Here is a 16,672-nt window from a genome sequence, read left to right on the forward strand (position 1 = left end):
AAGGGGCAGGAGGCGGGGCCGCGCCCTGCACCACCTGACCGCGCACGGCGGCGCCTCGCGGCGGCCATCTTGCAGCAGGGCAGGCGAGGCTCCGGCGCTGCCATTTTGCTTGCGGGCGCGCCGCGCCGCCACCCGTTGTGAGTCACGGCGAGGGAAGGGCCCGCCGAGGGGCTGCGCGGGGTCTGGCGGCGCCTGCAGCCCTGAGGGGAGCTCTGCGGCATGGCGGCGCTGCCTCGCTGTGGCACGGGAGGACGTCTTGTGAAAGTCGTCGCGTGTTAGCTAGCTGTTCTGATTTCGTAAGGGTCGGTAGCGGCGTGTTACATACAAAAAGGACGTATTTTAAGTGCTTCAAAGCTAAAGCAGGTGACAGATAAACACAAAACTGGAGGGTATAGCCAGGCAAAGGGACCTGATGGGGAATTAAAAAGTTTTCTTCACGCTTGAAGGTCTGCTCTAGTATTAATTGAGGTAAGAAGGAGCAGGTGAGCGCCTACGCTAGGAATTTTTAGCGCTCGGAGTTTTGCCTTCCGTATTTTACAGGGTCAGGGGAACCCCAAGGCCCTGGGCGGGTCCGGGGGGGACACGCTGGGAGGGAAAATGGCTGCCGCAGGCGGGACAGGGCCCTCTGCTGCCCGGCTCCAAGATGGCCGCTGCCCGCCCCGCGGGCACGCACCGCGTCTTGACGCACTTCCCGCGCAGGCTCCGCGGCCCGCTCTGCGCCCTCCGCCCGGGCCTGCGGGGCGGGAGTGGGCTCGGGGTCCTCCGCGCCGCGGACGCCCGCCCGTGAGGAGCCGCCGCGGGCACCCGGGGCAGCGAAGCCGAGGCCGGGCCTCCCCGCGGCCTGTCACCCTTCTCGGAGGGCGCCGAGCGCCCCGGAGCTGGGTGAGTGCGTGTGGCCCTTCTGGAGCGGGATCGGGACCGCTGCTGCCCCTCAGACCGGGCAGGGCAGCCCCGGCCGGGCTCCCCTTCTCCTGTGGAGAGTTGGCCATCGCCGACCGGGCTGTGAGGCCTGCCGCGGGCTGGGTGGGTACTCCCTGCCCAGGGCTCTGCTCTGCCTCTGGGTTTTGTGCTCCCCGGGGCGGGTCTGTGGGTTTTGTGCTTCCCGACGCTCTGGCTGTCCAGCTGTTGTCCTTTTCTCTGTCCCTGCGGTCTGCGAACTCGTTCCGTGGCAGCGATTTTCACGCTCCGCCAAGTAGGTCATGACAGGTCCGCCCCTGGGGTTGCTTTTCCTGCCGGCTGATTCCTGTGTCTTTCCAGCTCCGCTTGATGTGATGGCATTTGTAATGGTATTTCCCTCGGTCGCCTCTTTCCAAAAAGACCTTTGCATTTTTCAGTCTTCTTAAAGAGGTGGTGTGATGAGACCTGTGGTGCTGTCGTGGCTATTTCTGCAGCTTGCTGGATGTGCAGTGCTGGTGTCGGGGGCATTTGCGGTCAGTTGTGCTTCATGCGCTGGGTTGGCATCTCGGTACGTGTTTGGGTTTTAGCTGTCAGGTCAGCTCACGCCATAATACCTGAAGACAGTTTTCAGAGAAGAACTAGGCCACTTAAAGGATGTTATCTTCCAAAGTCATCTGACAGGGGTTTTACAATTGTGCAGACTGAAAACTGACACAGATTAATTTCTTGTGTATTCATTATTTAGTGAGCTTTTTTATGCTTTCGTGGAAAATAATTGTAAGTTCTTCGAAATTTGGGGAGATGTTCTATTAGTGACATAATGTTCTAGAGTTTAATTTCCGTGTGTTTTCCCCATTTTGTTTTTAGATCATTTAATCCATTCACAGTAATTGGCCAATACTTTGAATACAAAGGAAAAAATGATGTCAAGACAGGCCTTTCTCTGCGGTTTGGGATCTCTGTATTTGTCCCTTCTGTTTGTATTTCTTCTAATGGATGTTTATGCAAGGCCTGCAAATAATTCAGCCCTCAAAGAAAAGCCAGCTGACAGTAAAGATGAGAATGAGATCTTGCCCCCAGATCACTTGAACGGTGTCAAAATGGAGATGGATGGACACCTTAACAAAGAATTTCATCAAGAAGTTTTTCTAGGAAAAGAGATGGAAGAGTTTGAAGAAGATTCAGAACCCAGAAAAAATAGGAAGAAACTAATGATCATCTTTTCAAAGTAAGTTTTGTACTTTGCCAGGAACAGTGCAACCTCTTTCTCTGGTCTTCAGAGTACAATTTGCAAATTTTTCTGTAATATTTAAAAATTATAATGATGAGGGGGAAAGCATTGTACTATAAGCACAGTGCTCATGTTGTGAAGGTGTTAACGTACCTGTATAGACCATTCTCAGGAGCGAGGATGGATGTGTTGAGAGTCACGATCATTATACAGGATTGGTGCTGTGGCCTGTAAAATTTATTACAAAACAGACTGTTTCTGAGTGAAAAAACCTACCTAGCCTCCTGAGGTAGGAAGATTAATATTTTTCTTTTTCCTGGCTCAATGAATAATCAATCACACTTGTACCTTTGATCAAGGAATTCATAACAAAGGGTGTTTGTTACTCTCAGGATGTCCCTGCAACGAATTGTGAGGGTGGGAGTTACAGTTTTGTTCTAGCAGGAGTATGCTCTCTGCTGTAAGTTTAATTTCAGTTCACGATCAAAGTTTCTTATTATTTTGTCATATTCCTTATGGATTTTGGTTGTGTTTCTGTTGTGACTTCTGAAAATAGCTGCAGAGGAAAACCACTGAAATAGTAAAGATTGTGGTAAACAAACAGTTGTTTTCTGTTCATAAAACTTTCTAGTAGATGTCAAGTGTCTAAAATTCAAGTGTTTCACACGGAATACATGGAAATTAAAAATAATTGTGCCTATCTACACATACCGAGAATTCAGAAAATGATATGACAGCTTTCTTCATTCAGTTAGCAATGTTGTTAACAATACATTTACCTCCCCTGAATTTAGAAAAAGAAAAAAGAATGAGAACGAAACATGAGAATAGAAAGATTAATATTTTTTGTAGCTTTTTTGAAAACTTCATCTAGCTGTTTACTTGGTACAAAAATATTAACTTTACTTTTAGACATTAGAGCATTTTCCCGTTTATAAAGCACTTTTTGTGCTAGGTAAGGGTTGTGTCATCTAATAAACTGTCAGATGTTTGGAGGTCGGTTAACAGAATTGAAATGGAAATCAAAATCAGGGCATACTGTTAGACACTAGGTGGCAGAATTGGCTTTGAGTTTTTGCAATGGAAGCTTAATCTTACTAGAACAGCTTAAACTACATTGGTGCTCTTATCGATGATGGTGTGGGGATGTGTGTATACTTGAGATAAAATGAGAAGGCTTACAAAGCTTTTTTTTCTGCAAACTTTTCATTAACAGGGAAAAAATATCAGTAATAATATTGGATTTTTTTTTTTCTGGTGTTCTCCTGAGTAAAGGTAGCTAAAGCAAATAGGCAAATCAGAATGTCTTTTTCCTTTAGGTGGAGTCTGTTATTGTTAGATTTGCTATGCAGAGCACTCACTTCATTGGTAGGATATACAGAAATACTAAAATTGTGTTTAGAAGCTTTCATTTTATTGCTATGTTTATTGGAAACATTCAACTGGTGGTTAGTAAATTGTCATACGCAAATTGCAAACCCTAATCATTTCTGTCTCCTTGTTATGAAAGAGATTGTCTTAGGAAGCTTAAACCACTTGGAATCAGGATCAGCTTCACTCAGATACTTAAAATTGCATTCCATCAGCTGATTAGATTAGAAATGTAGTAAAGCGTTCTGAGGAATCTGATTGCTTTCTAGGCATGCTCTTAAAGGCTGAGTGAAAAGAGAAATACTATGAACTTCTCTGAAAAGATAGTAGGTCACAGGCTTCCAGATGCTTTGGAAATATTTTCTTTGAAGACATAAAGAAAACACACAACATGTTTTTTAATTAATGTCAGCTGAGATTCTGTGACGTGCCAGGATGATACCAAGTAGTTAATTCAAAGCATACATCGTTATCTAATAGGATTACTGAAAATAAAGTAGGAACGTGGAATAAAAGCTCCCCAAGCCATGTTTTTCTAGGCAAGCAAGCTCTATGTGACTGAAAGGCAAGTGGCCTTTCATAATTCTGTATTTCAGTTTCTGCAGTCACTCTTTACTGGGAGGTTGAGCCTTACTTTTCTACAGAAGTGGGTTTTTACAAGTTAACCTGATCTTTCACTTTGCCCTGTGAAATTAGGGCATGGTGCAGAAAATCCTGGGTGTCGCTTTTTCATCTCCTTTCCCTGCCCAGGGGTAAGTGTTCAGATATCTTCAGGTCAAGAATATCTGTGAGGGAGCTTATGTGACAGCCTTTCTCTTGTAATTACCAAAAAAAACATTTGCTTTCGTCTCCATTTAAATCGTTTAAATTAGCCTGGAATCTGTAGAAAATTCATTTGCTGTGTAGTGTAGCTTAGCTTGTGTAGGTGGGTGTTGATGGGAGGGAAGGAGGAACGATATTGAAAGCAATCAAGTGTATTTATGGTGGCATGATTTTGCTAAATCAGTAGCATTGGGTACTAGAATCCAGTTTGAGCCTTGCTTCTAAGGGTCAGTTATCTTTTAAATTGCCCATACTGAACAAACCTGGTAAATTCAATTACAGAAGAATGTAATGTGTGGGGTTTCTGTCAGGTGGTGATGGAGTTACCTACCTCTGTGAGTTTGAAAGTGGAGTTTCCTTCTAGCATTTGCGTTTTGCTGATGTTTTCACAGCCTCTTAGTGACAGCTGTGATTTAAAAATTCAAATCTTTGTGTTAGCTGAGTGTCCTACCTTGATGGTCATTCACCAGGTCACAGGCTTCAGTGGACCTTCTGTAAATACTACCATGTACAGAGATTTTTGTTTTTTTTTTTTGTTTTTTTTCCCCATTGTTTAAAAGTCATGAACTTACAGTTTCCTAAACCAGAATGCCTTCTGAATGCCACAGTGCTTGTAAATGTGCCTCACTTGAGACTTTACAACTCTGTCCGTTTGGGTTCAGACTGCACACAGGGCAAGACCTAATTTCAGGTTTGTCTCAGCCTAACGCAGTATGAATTTCTACTGGTATGCATCCTGTCTGTGGCAGGAAAGTGCTAGAAATGACAGCCCATGTTGGACAACAGCAGGTAAAATAGAGAATGAGGAGAAGGGGACATTTTAACTTTTCCTGTTTTGTTATCTTTGGTTTAGAGTACAGATTTGTATTATTCAGTTAAAAAAAACATTTATGTTTTATGCTGTTGGAAAGTTTTAGGTAGTGTGTGCATCCTGATTTGTGCTTTTCCTAACCTGTATGTTTAAATATACATCTAGTAAAACTTTGCATACATCCTACCATGGGAAGTAGAGCTTTGCTTTGCTTTCTGTTACTAAAAGTTCTTTTCGGGATCCGCTTTTTTTTTTTTTTTGGATTTGAATATTATTTGGATGAAGCAGAAACCAACTCTAAAGTGATCTGCATTAGGTGCTCAAGGGAGTTGTGATCTTTAGTCCTTCATGTAAGAACATTGCCTTCCTGCTCCCCGCCCGGTACCTCAGGCAGCCTTGGGGTGTTGTCATTTAGGAACCTGAAGACGTGAATCTGAAAACTGGAGCGGCCAATGTTTATCGATGATACTTTCAGATGTGGACCTTTTGAAAGGTGGCCACAAAAATCTGGTTTTTAATGGCTTGTGGTTGAGAAACTGAGCTGAAGTGTTCAAAACCTGTTCTTCCAGGCTTGACATCTGTATTCAATGCAGCCCTTACTATAGGCTTTTGTAGGATAATTGTAATTTTTTCCTTAACAAAGTAGCGTATTTGATTGTTTCTTACTCAAAGGTATTATTAACTGTGAATAGCTAATGAAAGACAGTTTGCATAGTCAGTGAAGTATTAACCTTGAACTTAGGCATTATAAGGAGCTGTTATGTCTGGTGCTGCCCATTACTGAAATGTGTTAGTACTAATGGCATTGGTCACGTTGCATCAACTACTGTCTGGGCTGTGGTTTATCTATACTTTTGTTTGGAATGAGACAGGTGAGCAGTAAGGTAAGTTGCTGTCTGTAGTCTTGTTTTGTAATTCAAATTTATGCTGATGGTAATCCCTGCTTTTAAAAAAATTTTCTTTGCTGTCAGTTCGGGAAGTAGTACCTCATACACCTGAGTTTCTACAGATTTGAGGTAGCATTCTTTAGCAGAAAACTATGCTTCTTGTAGAAAAAGAGCGATATTTTTAAACTTTTTTTTTTTGAGCTGGTATATCATGAAGTTTGAGAAATTGTCACAAGATTTCTATACACACTTTGCTAACGAGGGCTTGAGCAAAGTTGTAATCTGGGATGATGTTCTTGCTTGGATTCATCTTTTCTTGAATTTAAATTCTTCCTTGCCAGTACTTGTTCTTTGGCAATTTTTTTTAAGTGGTGCATTAGAATGTACCATTTTTACTAACACCTTTTGAGTGTTCAGGCCTATCTGTCTCAGAAAACTGATTGCCCATCACCATGTTATAAAATCAGTCTTCTGTGTCTTACCAGTGTTAGGTTGTTCGGCAACATGTAATTGTCTAAGCTTGTCATTTTTAGTGGAAATATTTTCAGTAGTCCATTCTGAATGAGATCATTATCCAAGGAAGCATCGACAGTCTTTTTTTTTTTTTTTTAAGGCCTTAGATGGTAACACGGGTCCAGCAGGACCACACCTTATTTCATACAGTTGTAAATACTCCTCTCAAAAGCAGAAGTGCTGTTAATGGACACTGAAAGGATTTCAGCTCACCTTGGACGATGGGTGCCTGCTAGTTCGTGAAAATCTGAGTCATTGCAGACTTCTTGTGAACTGTGGTAGCAGGACAAAGGTGTGCTTTCATGAGCTAGAGCACAATAAATGGGATGTTTGTTACCTTTCTCCCTAGTTACAACGTGATTTAGATGGAAAGTACAGCTCGGAAGTAGTAAGTTCGATAGCTTTGATCTAAGGAAACCAGAATGTTAAATGTTGAGGGGAAAGTGCTTTGTCTTTCTTCCCTTCTCATTTTTGACAGTACCTATTCCATATCAAAACCCACATTTGTTCACCTGGTGAGTGTGCGGTGGCACAAGTGGAACGTGAACAGTTTGCTGGTCTTGCCATTAATACTGAAAAACTGCTAGTACTGAGCCTGTGCTTATATACGTGGAAAGATGTGATAGAGTATTTAAAACCACTAATACTGCATTTATTAATGCAGCCAAGTGTTGTAGAAGATTAGGTGCTGGGGTTGTTATTTAGCTTAAGCTCTTAACATTTAGTTGACATTTAAAGGCAAATCACATATTTAATAACTAGAGTTTCGATTATAACACTTCAGAACTGGTAAGACAGTGATACAAGCAGATAAAAAAAACCAGAGTCAAGCTAGGGGGTTTTGTTGTGTTTTTCTTTGTTGGTTTTCTTTCTTTTTTTTTAATTGAACAAGGGTGGTTTTGGTATGCTTTAAATAGAATCTTGCCTCTGAAATGTTAGTGATGTCTTTTCAGTTTTAAAAATCGTTATATCTTTTTTAAATAAATACTTCATGATATGCACAAAAAAACCCCTAAAGTGGATTTGTTCTTCAACTTTAATTTTTATATTAACTTCTTAATTAACTAAGCCTTAATGGAATTGATGATGTAGCAGTGTGTCTTAATACAATAAAGCAGTATTGGTAGTCCATTCAGGAGAAGAGTGGGTTGTCAGGTTGGACTTTACTGATCATTTCAGTTGGGTAGAAAAACTTTGGTTCTGCAGCTCAATACCACTTAGTACAAGCATGTCCTTTGACAAAGCAAAGTGAGATAGCTCAGAAACCTAACGGAAATGTATGTGCAGAACTTCTAAAAATGTGTTAAGAATTAAAAACTATCATTTGTAATGTGTTACCAGAGATCAAGGTATAATAGAGGAAACTTGGTTTGTTTGTTTTGTTCCACTTACAAGTATTATAGTCAAATAGTTCAAAAGTCCTTGCACCAAGGTTATTCACTTTATTTTTTGTTGGTTTTAATGGTCACGACAGTTGTAATGTGATCTAGGTAGATACAGGGAGGCAGCTCATCAATAAACTTCAGAGGTCTTGGAAGATCAAGGTAAAAAGGACTTGGAAAGATAAATTGAGAGGGAGTTAATGATTTGAAGGAATGTTAGAGGAGAAATTTTTCAAAGTAGTGAAAGTCTGCAGCAGCTGGTAGTTGCCAGTTCTGAACCAATAGGAATTGAGTTAATATGCCGTGAGTGATGTATTTGTGGTTTCCTCTACTTTAAAAAAAAAAAAAAAAAAATTACTCCAAAACATAATATTGGAATGAGTTAACTTACAGCAAAGCAAGTATAACTGAATGTTTTTCACTGAGTAGTAACCTAGATGTTGTGGTTACTTAAATGTAATTGTGAAATGAATGGCTGACTTGCTACTTGTTTACTCTGTAGTTCAAAGAATGTGCAACTTCTCAGAGAGGGTTATAAATATACCCTTTTCTGTAGCAACCTATTTTTGTTATTATTGAGTGAAGTAATTAGTTTAGAATCTGAAAATACACCACCACCCCCAACCTCCGAGTCTAAATCTTGTTTGCTGTTCATCCATAGGGTGGATATAAATAATGATAAAAAGATAGGTGCGAAAGAGATGCAGCGCTGGATCATGGAAAAGACGGATGAACACTTCCAGGAAGCTGTGGAAGAGAATAAAATGCACTTCCGAGCTGTGGACCCTGATGGTGATGGTAAGATGAACGATTCCTCCATCTCCTGATGACATCTTGAGTTAGTTTCTAGGAGCCAAACCTGCTCAGGTGTGCTGTGACAAAATCCAGGTTCCTTTGGCCTGCGTGTAATCACAAGGGGTTTGATCCATACAGAAAACAGTTGAGCAAAGTAGTAATGTGCTCCAGGCAGCATTGTAATTCTGTGTTGACTTCTGTGGTACCTCACTTGTGGTCGTAGGAACTTGTAACAAGTTCAGTGGCTCTGCCAGGAATGGGGGAGGACGGTGACATAAATAGGTTACTTTCACAAGGCCTGTCTGGTCTAAAGAAACAGAAAAGTGAATCAGGTAATAGTTTTCATCTTGCCATTCATAAAGCTTAGTGTGATGGTTATAGTGCTGAACCAAAAGATTTTACCACATACTATTTTAAGTAATGAGAACAAAAGTTTGTCATTTAATCTTGCTATGTCATGTCTGAGATATGGCTCTTTCTTACAGGCCATGTGTCCTGGGATGAATATAAAATTAAATTTTTGGCAAGTAAGGGCTTTAATGAAAAAGAGATTGCAGAGAAGATCAAAAACAATGAAGAGTTGAAAATAGATGAAGAAAGTAAGTGTGGACCGCTGGTGTGTGTCGGGCTTTCTCTTACTTTCCTAAAACCTGAATGTCAAAACTGTTCTTAATACAAGCTGGATGTTTCACTTGTTCTTCTGCTTCTGCGTGAATGTAGAATGCGTAAGTCATAAGACAGAAATACTACATCTCTTTCCAACTCAAATCTGCCTTCCCAACACTCTTGATGTAACTATTTAACACTGAAAACTCTTGGTTGCTTACTTGTTACTGCCGATTTGAATAGTTTTCAGTTTAAGCCTGCTAAAATTTCAGACCTGTGTTGGTCTGTGCACTGTTATATTGTGAATGGGGGAACCAGGTCCCCTGTTGCCCCAAATGAAAGGGAGCTGCTGTACACAATTCCTGGTCTAAAGTTGGGGAGCTGTGTATGTGCTACCAGTGTTGTGTTTAAATAGGTACGTGCTTAGGCACTGCAAAACACACGAGAAGTTAATAAGGTTGCCTACAATTGTTTCATGTTTCATCTAAGTTCCCTACAGACAGAGATTGATCATTTGTTCACTATTACTTGTGAAGCTTTCATTTGAATCTGGCTTGGTATAAACATGACAGCTCTTAACAGAATACTCTCCCTGCTCCCACCCCCCACCATCTAAAAGTGTTTAAATTTACTGTTAACTAAAACACAAAGCCCTAGACTTTCCTTGCAGGAATTAGTCATTTAAAAGTGGGTTATGTTATATTTTCCATTTATCAAAAAGCAACTAAATGCAAATAGGCCTTTGAATTTTATGGCAGGGAAAACACCTGTGCAGTGTGTTCTATGGCAGTGTGGTTAACTACAGTTTACAGGAATGCTCATCAGATAAAAGATTTGCTGAATAAGGGAAGTGTGTACCTAATCATTTTTCTACCTAGGTAACAAGCCTTGTTTGGGAAAATCAAATTAGGTATCTACCGCTTCCTGAAGATGACAGGAAAAACGTTATTTTCATACTCCAGTGCAGTGTAAAAGTACTCTTTTTTTTTTTTTTTTAGTCTGTATAATAAAAAATAACTGAATGTGTGGATCTTAAGGCATGTTGTGAGTCTTGTGCAGAAGCACGCTACAGTTTGGATGCCAGGCCAAAACTAGAGACACAACTTTATTTAACTTATGCAGATAATGGCAGTTTCAACTGATGACTGACAGCTGAATTTCATTTAAGACTAAGCAGCGTAGCCTTAACTCTTAATTGCAACTAGTTGAAAAATGTGGGTGTAACTGTTGGGAGTTTTTTTCCCCTCTTCTAACTCAGCAACCAAAAGCATGCAGGAGCTATTTAAGACAGTTTATTACATTTTTTAAAAGTTTATTATCTGAAGACTGTAGTCTTTCAGAGTGTTTTTTAAAACTTGTGAAAAGCAAGTGCTTCAGATTTGTGTGTGTTAGTCTATTTTGCAGAGATCAGGGTGTACTAGACAGTAGTTTTTCCAGTGTGTCATTTAGAAAATGCCTACACCAGAAAAAGAATACTCTATGCAGGTATTTTTTTCCTGTTTGGTTATGGTCAGGACCACTAGGTGCACATAATATTCACGTTGTGTGTTGCAGGGTGGTTTTTTTCTTCAAATCAGATGTATGGTTTTAGCGGAAATTCAAGCACAAATTATGATTCTCAGTTGATTTTAGGAAAAATCAGCTTAAAAAGTGCTTGTCTGCATGGTGTAAGCTGAAATGAAAGAAGTAGAAATGTAAAGTGATTTTTGGTGCTGATATGTGTTCATATATCTGTACTTCAACTTGCATTTGCTCCTTGCAGCAAAAATATTTCCCTTTATTAAGTTATAGTGGTAACTAAAACACGTGCAGGGTTTAGGACTGAAGTCAGAATGCTTTCTGATATAGAATAGACAAGGTAGCCAAAAGGAGTAATAAGCATTTGCACCCTTAAGTGACTGAAAACTAAATGCATTTCTTGGTGCTTAGCTTAGCATTTATTCTTCATGTTTCCAAACTTTCTTTTGTAGACTTACCCTCTTAAATCTCTCCTAGTTCCAACAAATCACATTTTTAGGCTGAAATACTGAATAATGTCTGTGTGTCTAAGGATTTAAGTTTTCTCTGGGTAGGTGATTCTTCTAAATTCTGAGCTTTTGACAGTGTAAAGGGAGAAGGGAGGAGCAGAGGCATGGCAGAAGTCTCTTGATAGCTTTCCTAGTCCCTCTGCTTTATGGCTTTGCTTATACTGCCTTTTCAGTTAGCTGCTTTGTAAAGAACAGCTGTCCATTGAAACGTATGGTTGGTTTATATGAAAACTAGGCTTTGGTGGTTTTTTATAATCTGTTTAATAAAATGGTGCTTCACAGGTCAGAAACATCTGTAGATTTAATAATAGTCATGGCATTTGGTCTTAGAAGAAAACATGCTAAATGTTAAAGGGTTTGTTGTTCTGTGGTTATTGTTTGGGTAGGAAAAGAATTGGTTAACATCATCCTTGTAGATATTAGCTAGGCGTCACAATTGCAATACATGGAGATAGTGAATCTGAGGAATATTTTAAATATGAAGAATGTTGTGGCTCTTTCTATGTTCAGGACTGGTTTAAAGTAGAAAAAAAGTGATTTGTTCAGAAAAAAGGTACTACTGATATTCAGGCAGGTGAAAGATTTCTGTTGGTAGTTGTCTTCAAAATATGAAAGCAAGACAGGAGAATACGAAGTACTGAACACAGTTGGATTATTCATAACTCCTACCAGAACCAGCTAACAGTACTGGTAGGCCAATAGTTTTCACTTGATATATTGATACAAGTGTAGCTAAATCTTTATTTTCATCTCCTAATTTCAGTTCAGTTGTCCGATTAAAGGATCTTTCCTAATGTTTCAGCACAAACTAGACGAAACTAATGGCACTTCGTTTCCCCTCAACACCCACTTTCCCTGGGAGTTGAACTGTAAAATAGGTTCGTAGATCATCCTTGTTTAAACAGCTGAGTCACAGGGGAAGATATATTTTAAGAACTTTAAATAGATTGAACATGATTATGTTTAAATATTTTTCTTAAATTCTAGCACAGGAAGTTTTAGATAACCTGAAGGATCGGTGGTACCAAGCTGACAACCCACCTCCCGATCTGTTGTTGAATGAAGAAGAATTCTTGTCCTTTCTTCATCCAGAGCATAGTAGGGGAATGCTGAAGTTCATGGTGAAAGAAATCATCCGAGATTTGGGTATGCCACTTTAAAAACACGTTTCTTGGGAGCTGTTTATTTGCAAACCATTTTACTGAGTCGATGTTAGGTCATTGCACTGTCGTGGGTCAGTCTGAAACATCTTATTTGCTCTGTTCTACACATCTTCTGATGTGATGAGTAAGGAAAACAAACTGTTAGCACAAACGCTGGCATCTCTGTGGAGCTGTCTGTGCATCTCTCAAGACTAAGTTTAGTCTCTGGTTGTTAAAGAACAGTACAACATTTTATGTGAGAGATTCTGAGTACTTCATACAGAAGAAAACAGCTGACACTGCTTCATACTGAAGTGCTGCTGCAATGTAGGGTCCTTGTATCAATAGTAGAAAAGTTTTGATGAATAATAAAATACTATAAAATATATTGATGTGACTGTTCCATGAGGAACTTGCTTTGTACTTCCCCAGTACAGCAGCCAGGTAAGAATCGTGACGTACAGTCATGAAAGTGGAAATAAATGGTTGAGGTTTCTATGAAAACAATTATTTTTGTTTAAATTCATAAGTATTGGCACACATGGTATTTTTCTATTGAGTCAATAGCAATGCGTATTTAAAACTGCTAGAACACCTAGATTAAAAAAAGAGAACGATGACTTTTCTGCTTGATAGCTTAATAAACATGAAGAGTTTCCAGTGATACCCGAGTGTGTGATGTGCACAGACAGAACAACTCCAGTACGCAGTTTTTTGTGAGGGTTAATTTACCTGAATGCTGATATAAGGGGAGACTGGATACAGCTGGAAGGAAATGTCTGTTGCAGTAGATCGTTGAAAAAATAAACAACAAATTCAAAAGAATAAAAAAAACCCCCCAGCTTGCTACCTGGTGTGTCCTTCAGGTCCAGAAAAATTCTGGTTTTTTAGTATATTGATGAGCATATGGGGTTTTTTGGCCTTCTGAAAAATTGTGTATGTATCATAATACAGAGGGTTTTTGGTTAACCAAAGATACAAACGGTAACTGTTCTGTGCTAGAGTCAGGACTGTGGGCTTCTGAAGCCAGGCAGAGCATACCAGTGACATCTCTGACATGAAGGAATTTTTCATTTTTAATGGGCATTAAACACTCTTCAGTTACTGTGTTGTTCTGTTGTAGATCAAGACGGAGATAAGAAACTTACCCTGTCAGAGTTTATTTCATTACCTGTTGGTACTGTGGAGAACCAGCAGGCTCAGGATATTGATGATGACTGGGTAAAAGACAGAAGGAAGGAGTTTGAAGAGGTCATTGATGCTAACCACGATGGTATTGTCACAATGGAAGAGTTGGAGGTAAGTCTTCCTCAAATGGTTAGTTCTAGTGTTTTTAAAACCAGTAGTTGGTTTTTAAATACAGGATTGAAACTGCTTTAGAGAATATGAAGTCCAAACATTTTTGAATTAACTGTATGGTGTGTGTGTGTCTACTTTACAAAACTCTGGATTATTTGTATTGTTCTACCGTGCTTGCAGATCGTGTGGTTCTGCTTTTTTGTTAAAGAGGAGGGGGAGATTTCCCAGCGTAACTGCTATTCATAGGTATGCTTTTAGGGGGTTTTGTCACATACACTTGTATGGATATAGAGTGCGTGAAAACAAGCAAGTCACAGACTTCATTAGGTGCACTCATTAATGGGACAATGAGTCATACTTTCAGTTGCAAAAGGAATAACTGGCAATCTATATATTCATTACAAAAAAAAAAAAAAAGCAAAAAGCCCCAACGACCAACAAACCCTGGGGCCCCAGTAACCTAGAAAATAGCAGAGATTTCTTGTCTTTCAGAATGTTTTTCTTTTTTTAAAAAAAAAAAAAAAAAAATTCAAGCATGGTTTCTAGTTTATGGACTTTTGGGACTTCGGTTTGCAGAAGTAAGGCTTTTTTTTAATCATTCTGTCTGTAGAAGAGTCTACGAAACAACATGAAATATTTTGCACCCTATAGTTGTGGCAGTCTGTGGCCAGTGGAAGGGGCTTGTGGCTCATTTCTGGCTTTTTTTGCCTTTCTGGATGTAAGAATGTACTTTGCCTGGCAGAATTCAGACTGCAGCACAGGCAGCATGAAAGGACACCCTCTAAAATGTTGATCTTCTCCCTGAGACAGGATGTTAAACTTCCTGACCATCTCTGTATGCGAATATGTGGGTATGAACAATAGTGGTAATATGGATAAACAGTTATACTGTGACATAGACAATGTTAATAGCCTTTTTACTGAGAATTTTCTTCTAAAAATAACCATTTTATCCGTGAAGTCTTTGTACATGTATACACACGCAGGTGCATGCACAAAGTGTCACATCTTCTGGAAAGAATTTGAAGATAATCTTGAGTTTTCTACATCACGAACTAAAGTGCACTGCTTGAAAACTTTCAGTCTCTTTCAAGTTAAGCAAAGAAGCAAAATGCTTTGTTTCTGACACTTCTGACCTTCTGCCACCAGGCAGACGTTACAGACATTTAAAATGGAACAAGAAAGTTCTAAACCGAACATGTTCTGAGAAGATTATCTCCAGAAACAAGAAAATTTAGGTCAGATGATAGTGTGCCATTTTTCAATGTTGAATTGGTATTTCTTCACAAAAACCACCAGATTTGATAGTGAGTTTAGTTTGCAACCAAAATGTCAAAAATATTTTTATTGTAGACGCTGGCATAAGCTGAGAAAATCTGGATTTCTCTTAGAACAGCCAAGGAAGCAGTGACTGAAAAAGTAGCTAGGGGATAGATGTAAGCCTGTTAAAGAGAATGCTAACACCATTTTCGATGACTTCTGTCGTCTTATGTTGGTCTTATAATTGCTGAAGCTTACATACAGCTCAAGTTCTTAATTCTGATGTGTGGAAATGTGTGCTTAGTGATTGAAAATAATTTTCTTACTTGTTTTAGGAATATATGGATCCTATGAATGAATACAATGCCCTAAATGAAGCAAAGCAAATGATTGCGGTAGCAGATGAAAATCAAAACCATCACTTAGAGCTGGAGGAGATCCTGAAATACAGTGAATACTTCACAGGCAGCAAGCTTATGGACTATGCACGTAACGTCCATGAGGAGTTCTGATCCTGCTCACTTTTCCAGAGCTCTGAAGCACTTTCTTGCTTTCACAAAAAACCCCAAAAGAGGAAAAAAAAAAAAAAGAAAAAATCCAACCCCCAAACAGACAGAACATTACTTTGCTGCTATCTGTGTTATATGCCTACAGTGTGTTGTCCTAGACTTAAAAAAACCCTTCCGTCCATACATAATAAGATCTACAGCTCTGTTGCCTTCGGTATGAGGGGAAAAAGCAGGTCCATAAATAATGGGGCATCTACATCAGTTCACCCTGGTTTGTACAGTTAATCCAGCTGAAGTTTCAGCTGCTTTTGGCTAATCATGTTTGGTGGAGGCTTCTTAAATATTTAACTCTTCTTGTTGCCCTCATAGCTGCTGATCCATGGAAATCACAAATAACACTGAAACAAGTTGGCTTTTTGTAAAGGGGATTGTGGTTCAAATACATGTTCTGACCTCATGAGAATATCCATACATAGACTGATTGGCTAATCTTACAATATTTTCCTCAGCATATCTCAACCTACTTACATATTGTTGAGAATTTAATACAAGTTCTCCTTCCATCACTGAACTATCTTTAGGGGCTGTGGGGAGGAATTTAGTTTAAATGTTACAGAGAAACTCTTCTACATCTACTTTGAAAAGAGGACTGGTTATAGTGTGACAGGTTTCGTGTTTGCAGCTGCAATGGGAATATGAGAGACTTGAGATTGCTCTGTCCAACATCAAGTTCACAAAGAAACTTTCCCATTGTTCCATTTTAGAATGAAATTTGATTTTTTTTAAAACATAAGCAGTGGGATTCACCTAGGTGTATTATTACTACTTAACTAAAATTCATTGTGAAAACTAGTATAATTACTTGCCTCTCTGCAGATCATTGAGGCTGTTGAACTCATGAATGATGAAGCTGGGGGAAATACAGGCTTTGCTTTTGAACTGCTTTTGCCAGAGCAACGTACCGTCAGCACCCAGGAAGCTTTTTAATCAGTCTGGTTTTGGGTAATCTCCGAAAGCATCTGGTAACACAAGGGTCATATCCACTACTGTCTAAAATAGAAAATTTATTTTTACTCTGGTTCCATCTTTACTGTAAAAACCCCTCTTTCTGAAGGGTTGC

The 16,672-nt window shown here is 39.5% G+C and overlaps 1 protein-coding gene across 4 annotated transcripts; it reads left to right on the plus strand.

The window, feature by feature from the left end:
• Positions 1-120: 120 nt before the first annotated feature.
• SDF4 (stromal cell derived factor 4) lies at positions 121-15,724 on the plus strand. 4 transcript variants are annotated; one of them, XM_074924500.1, is made up of 7 exons: positions 121-468; positions 1,765-2,125; positions 8,576-8,712; positions 9,195-9,308; positions 12,330-12,488; positions 13,608-13,783; positions 15,379-15,724. In XM_074924500.1, the coding sequence occupies exons 2-7, from the start codon at positions 1,818-1,820 to the stop codon at positions 15,553-15,555; spliced, it is 1,071 nt and encodes a 356-aa protein (XP_074780601.1). In that variant the 5' UTR covers positions 121-468; positions 1,765-1,817; the 3' UTR covers positions 15,556-15,724. The 4 variants fall into 4 exon arrangements, with proteins under 4 accessions (XP_074780601.1, XP_074780599.1, XP_074780602.1 ...); XM_074924498.1 differs by lacking the exon at positions 121-468 and adding an exon at positions 701-882; XM_074924501.1 differs by lacking the exon at positions 121-468 and adding an exon at positions 907-1,023.
• Positions 15,725-16,672: the final 948 nt, after the last annotated feature.

Source organism: Athene noctua, chromosome 22 (genome assembly GCF_965140245.1).
Source record: "Athene noctua chromosome 22, bAthNoc1.hap1.1, whole genome shotgun sequence".
Classification (NCBI taxonomy): Eukaryota; Metazoa; Chordata; class Aves; order Strigiformes; family Strigidae; genus Athene; species Athene noctua.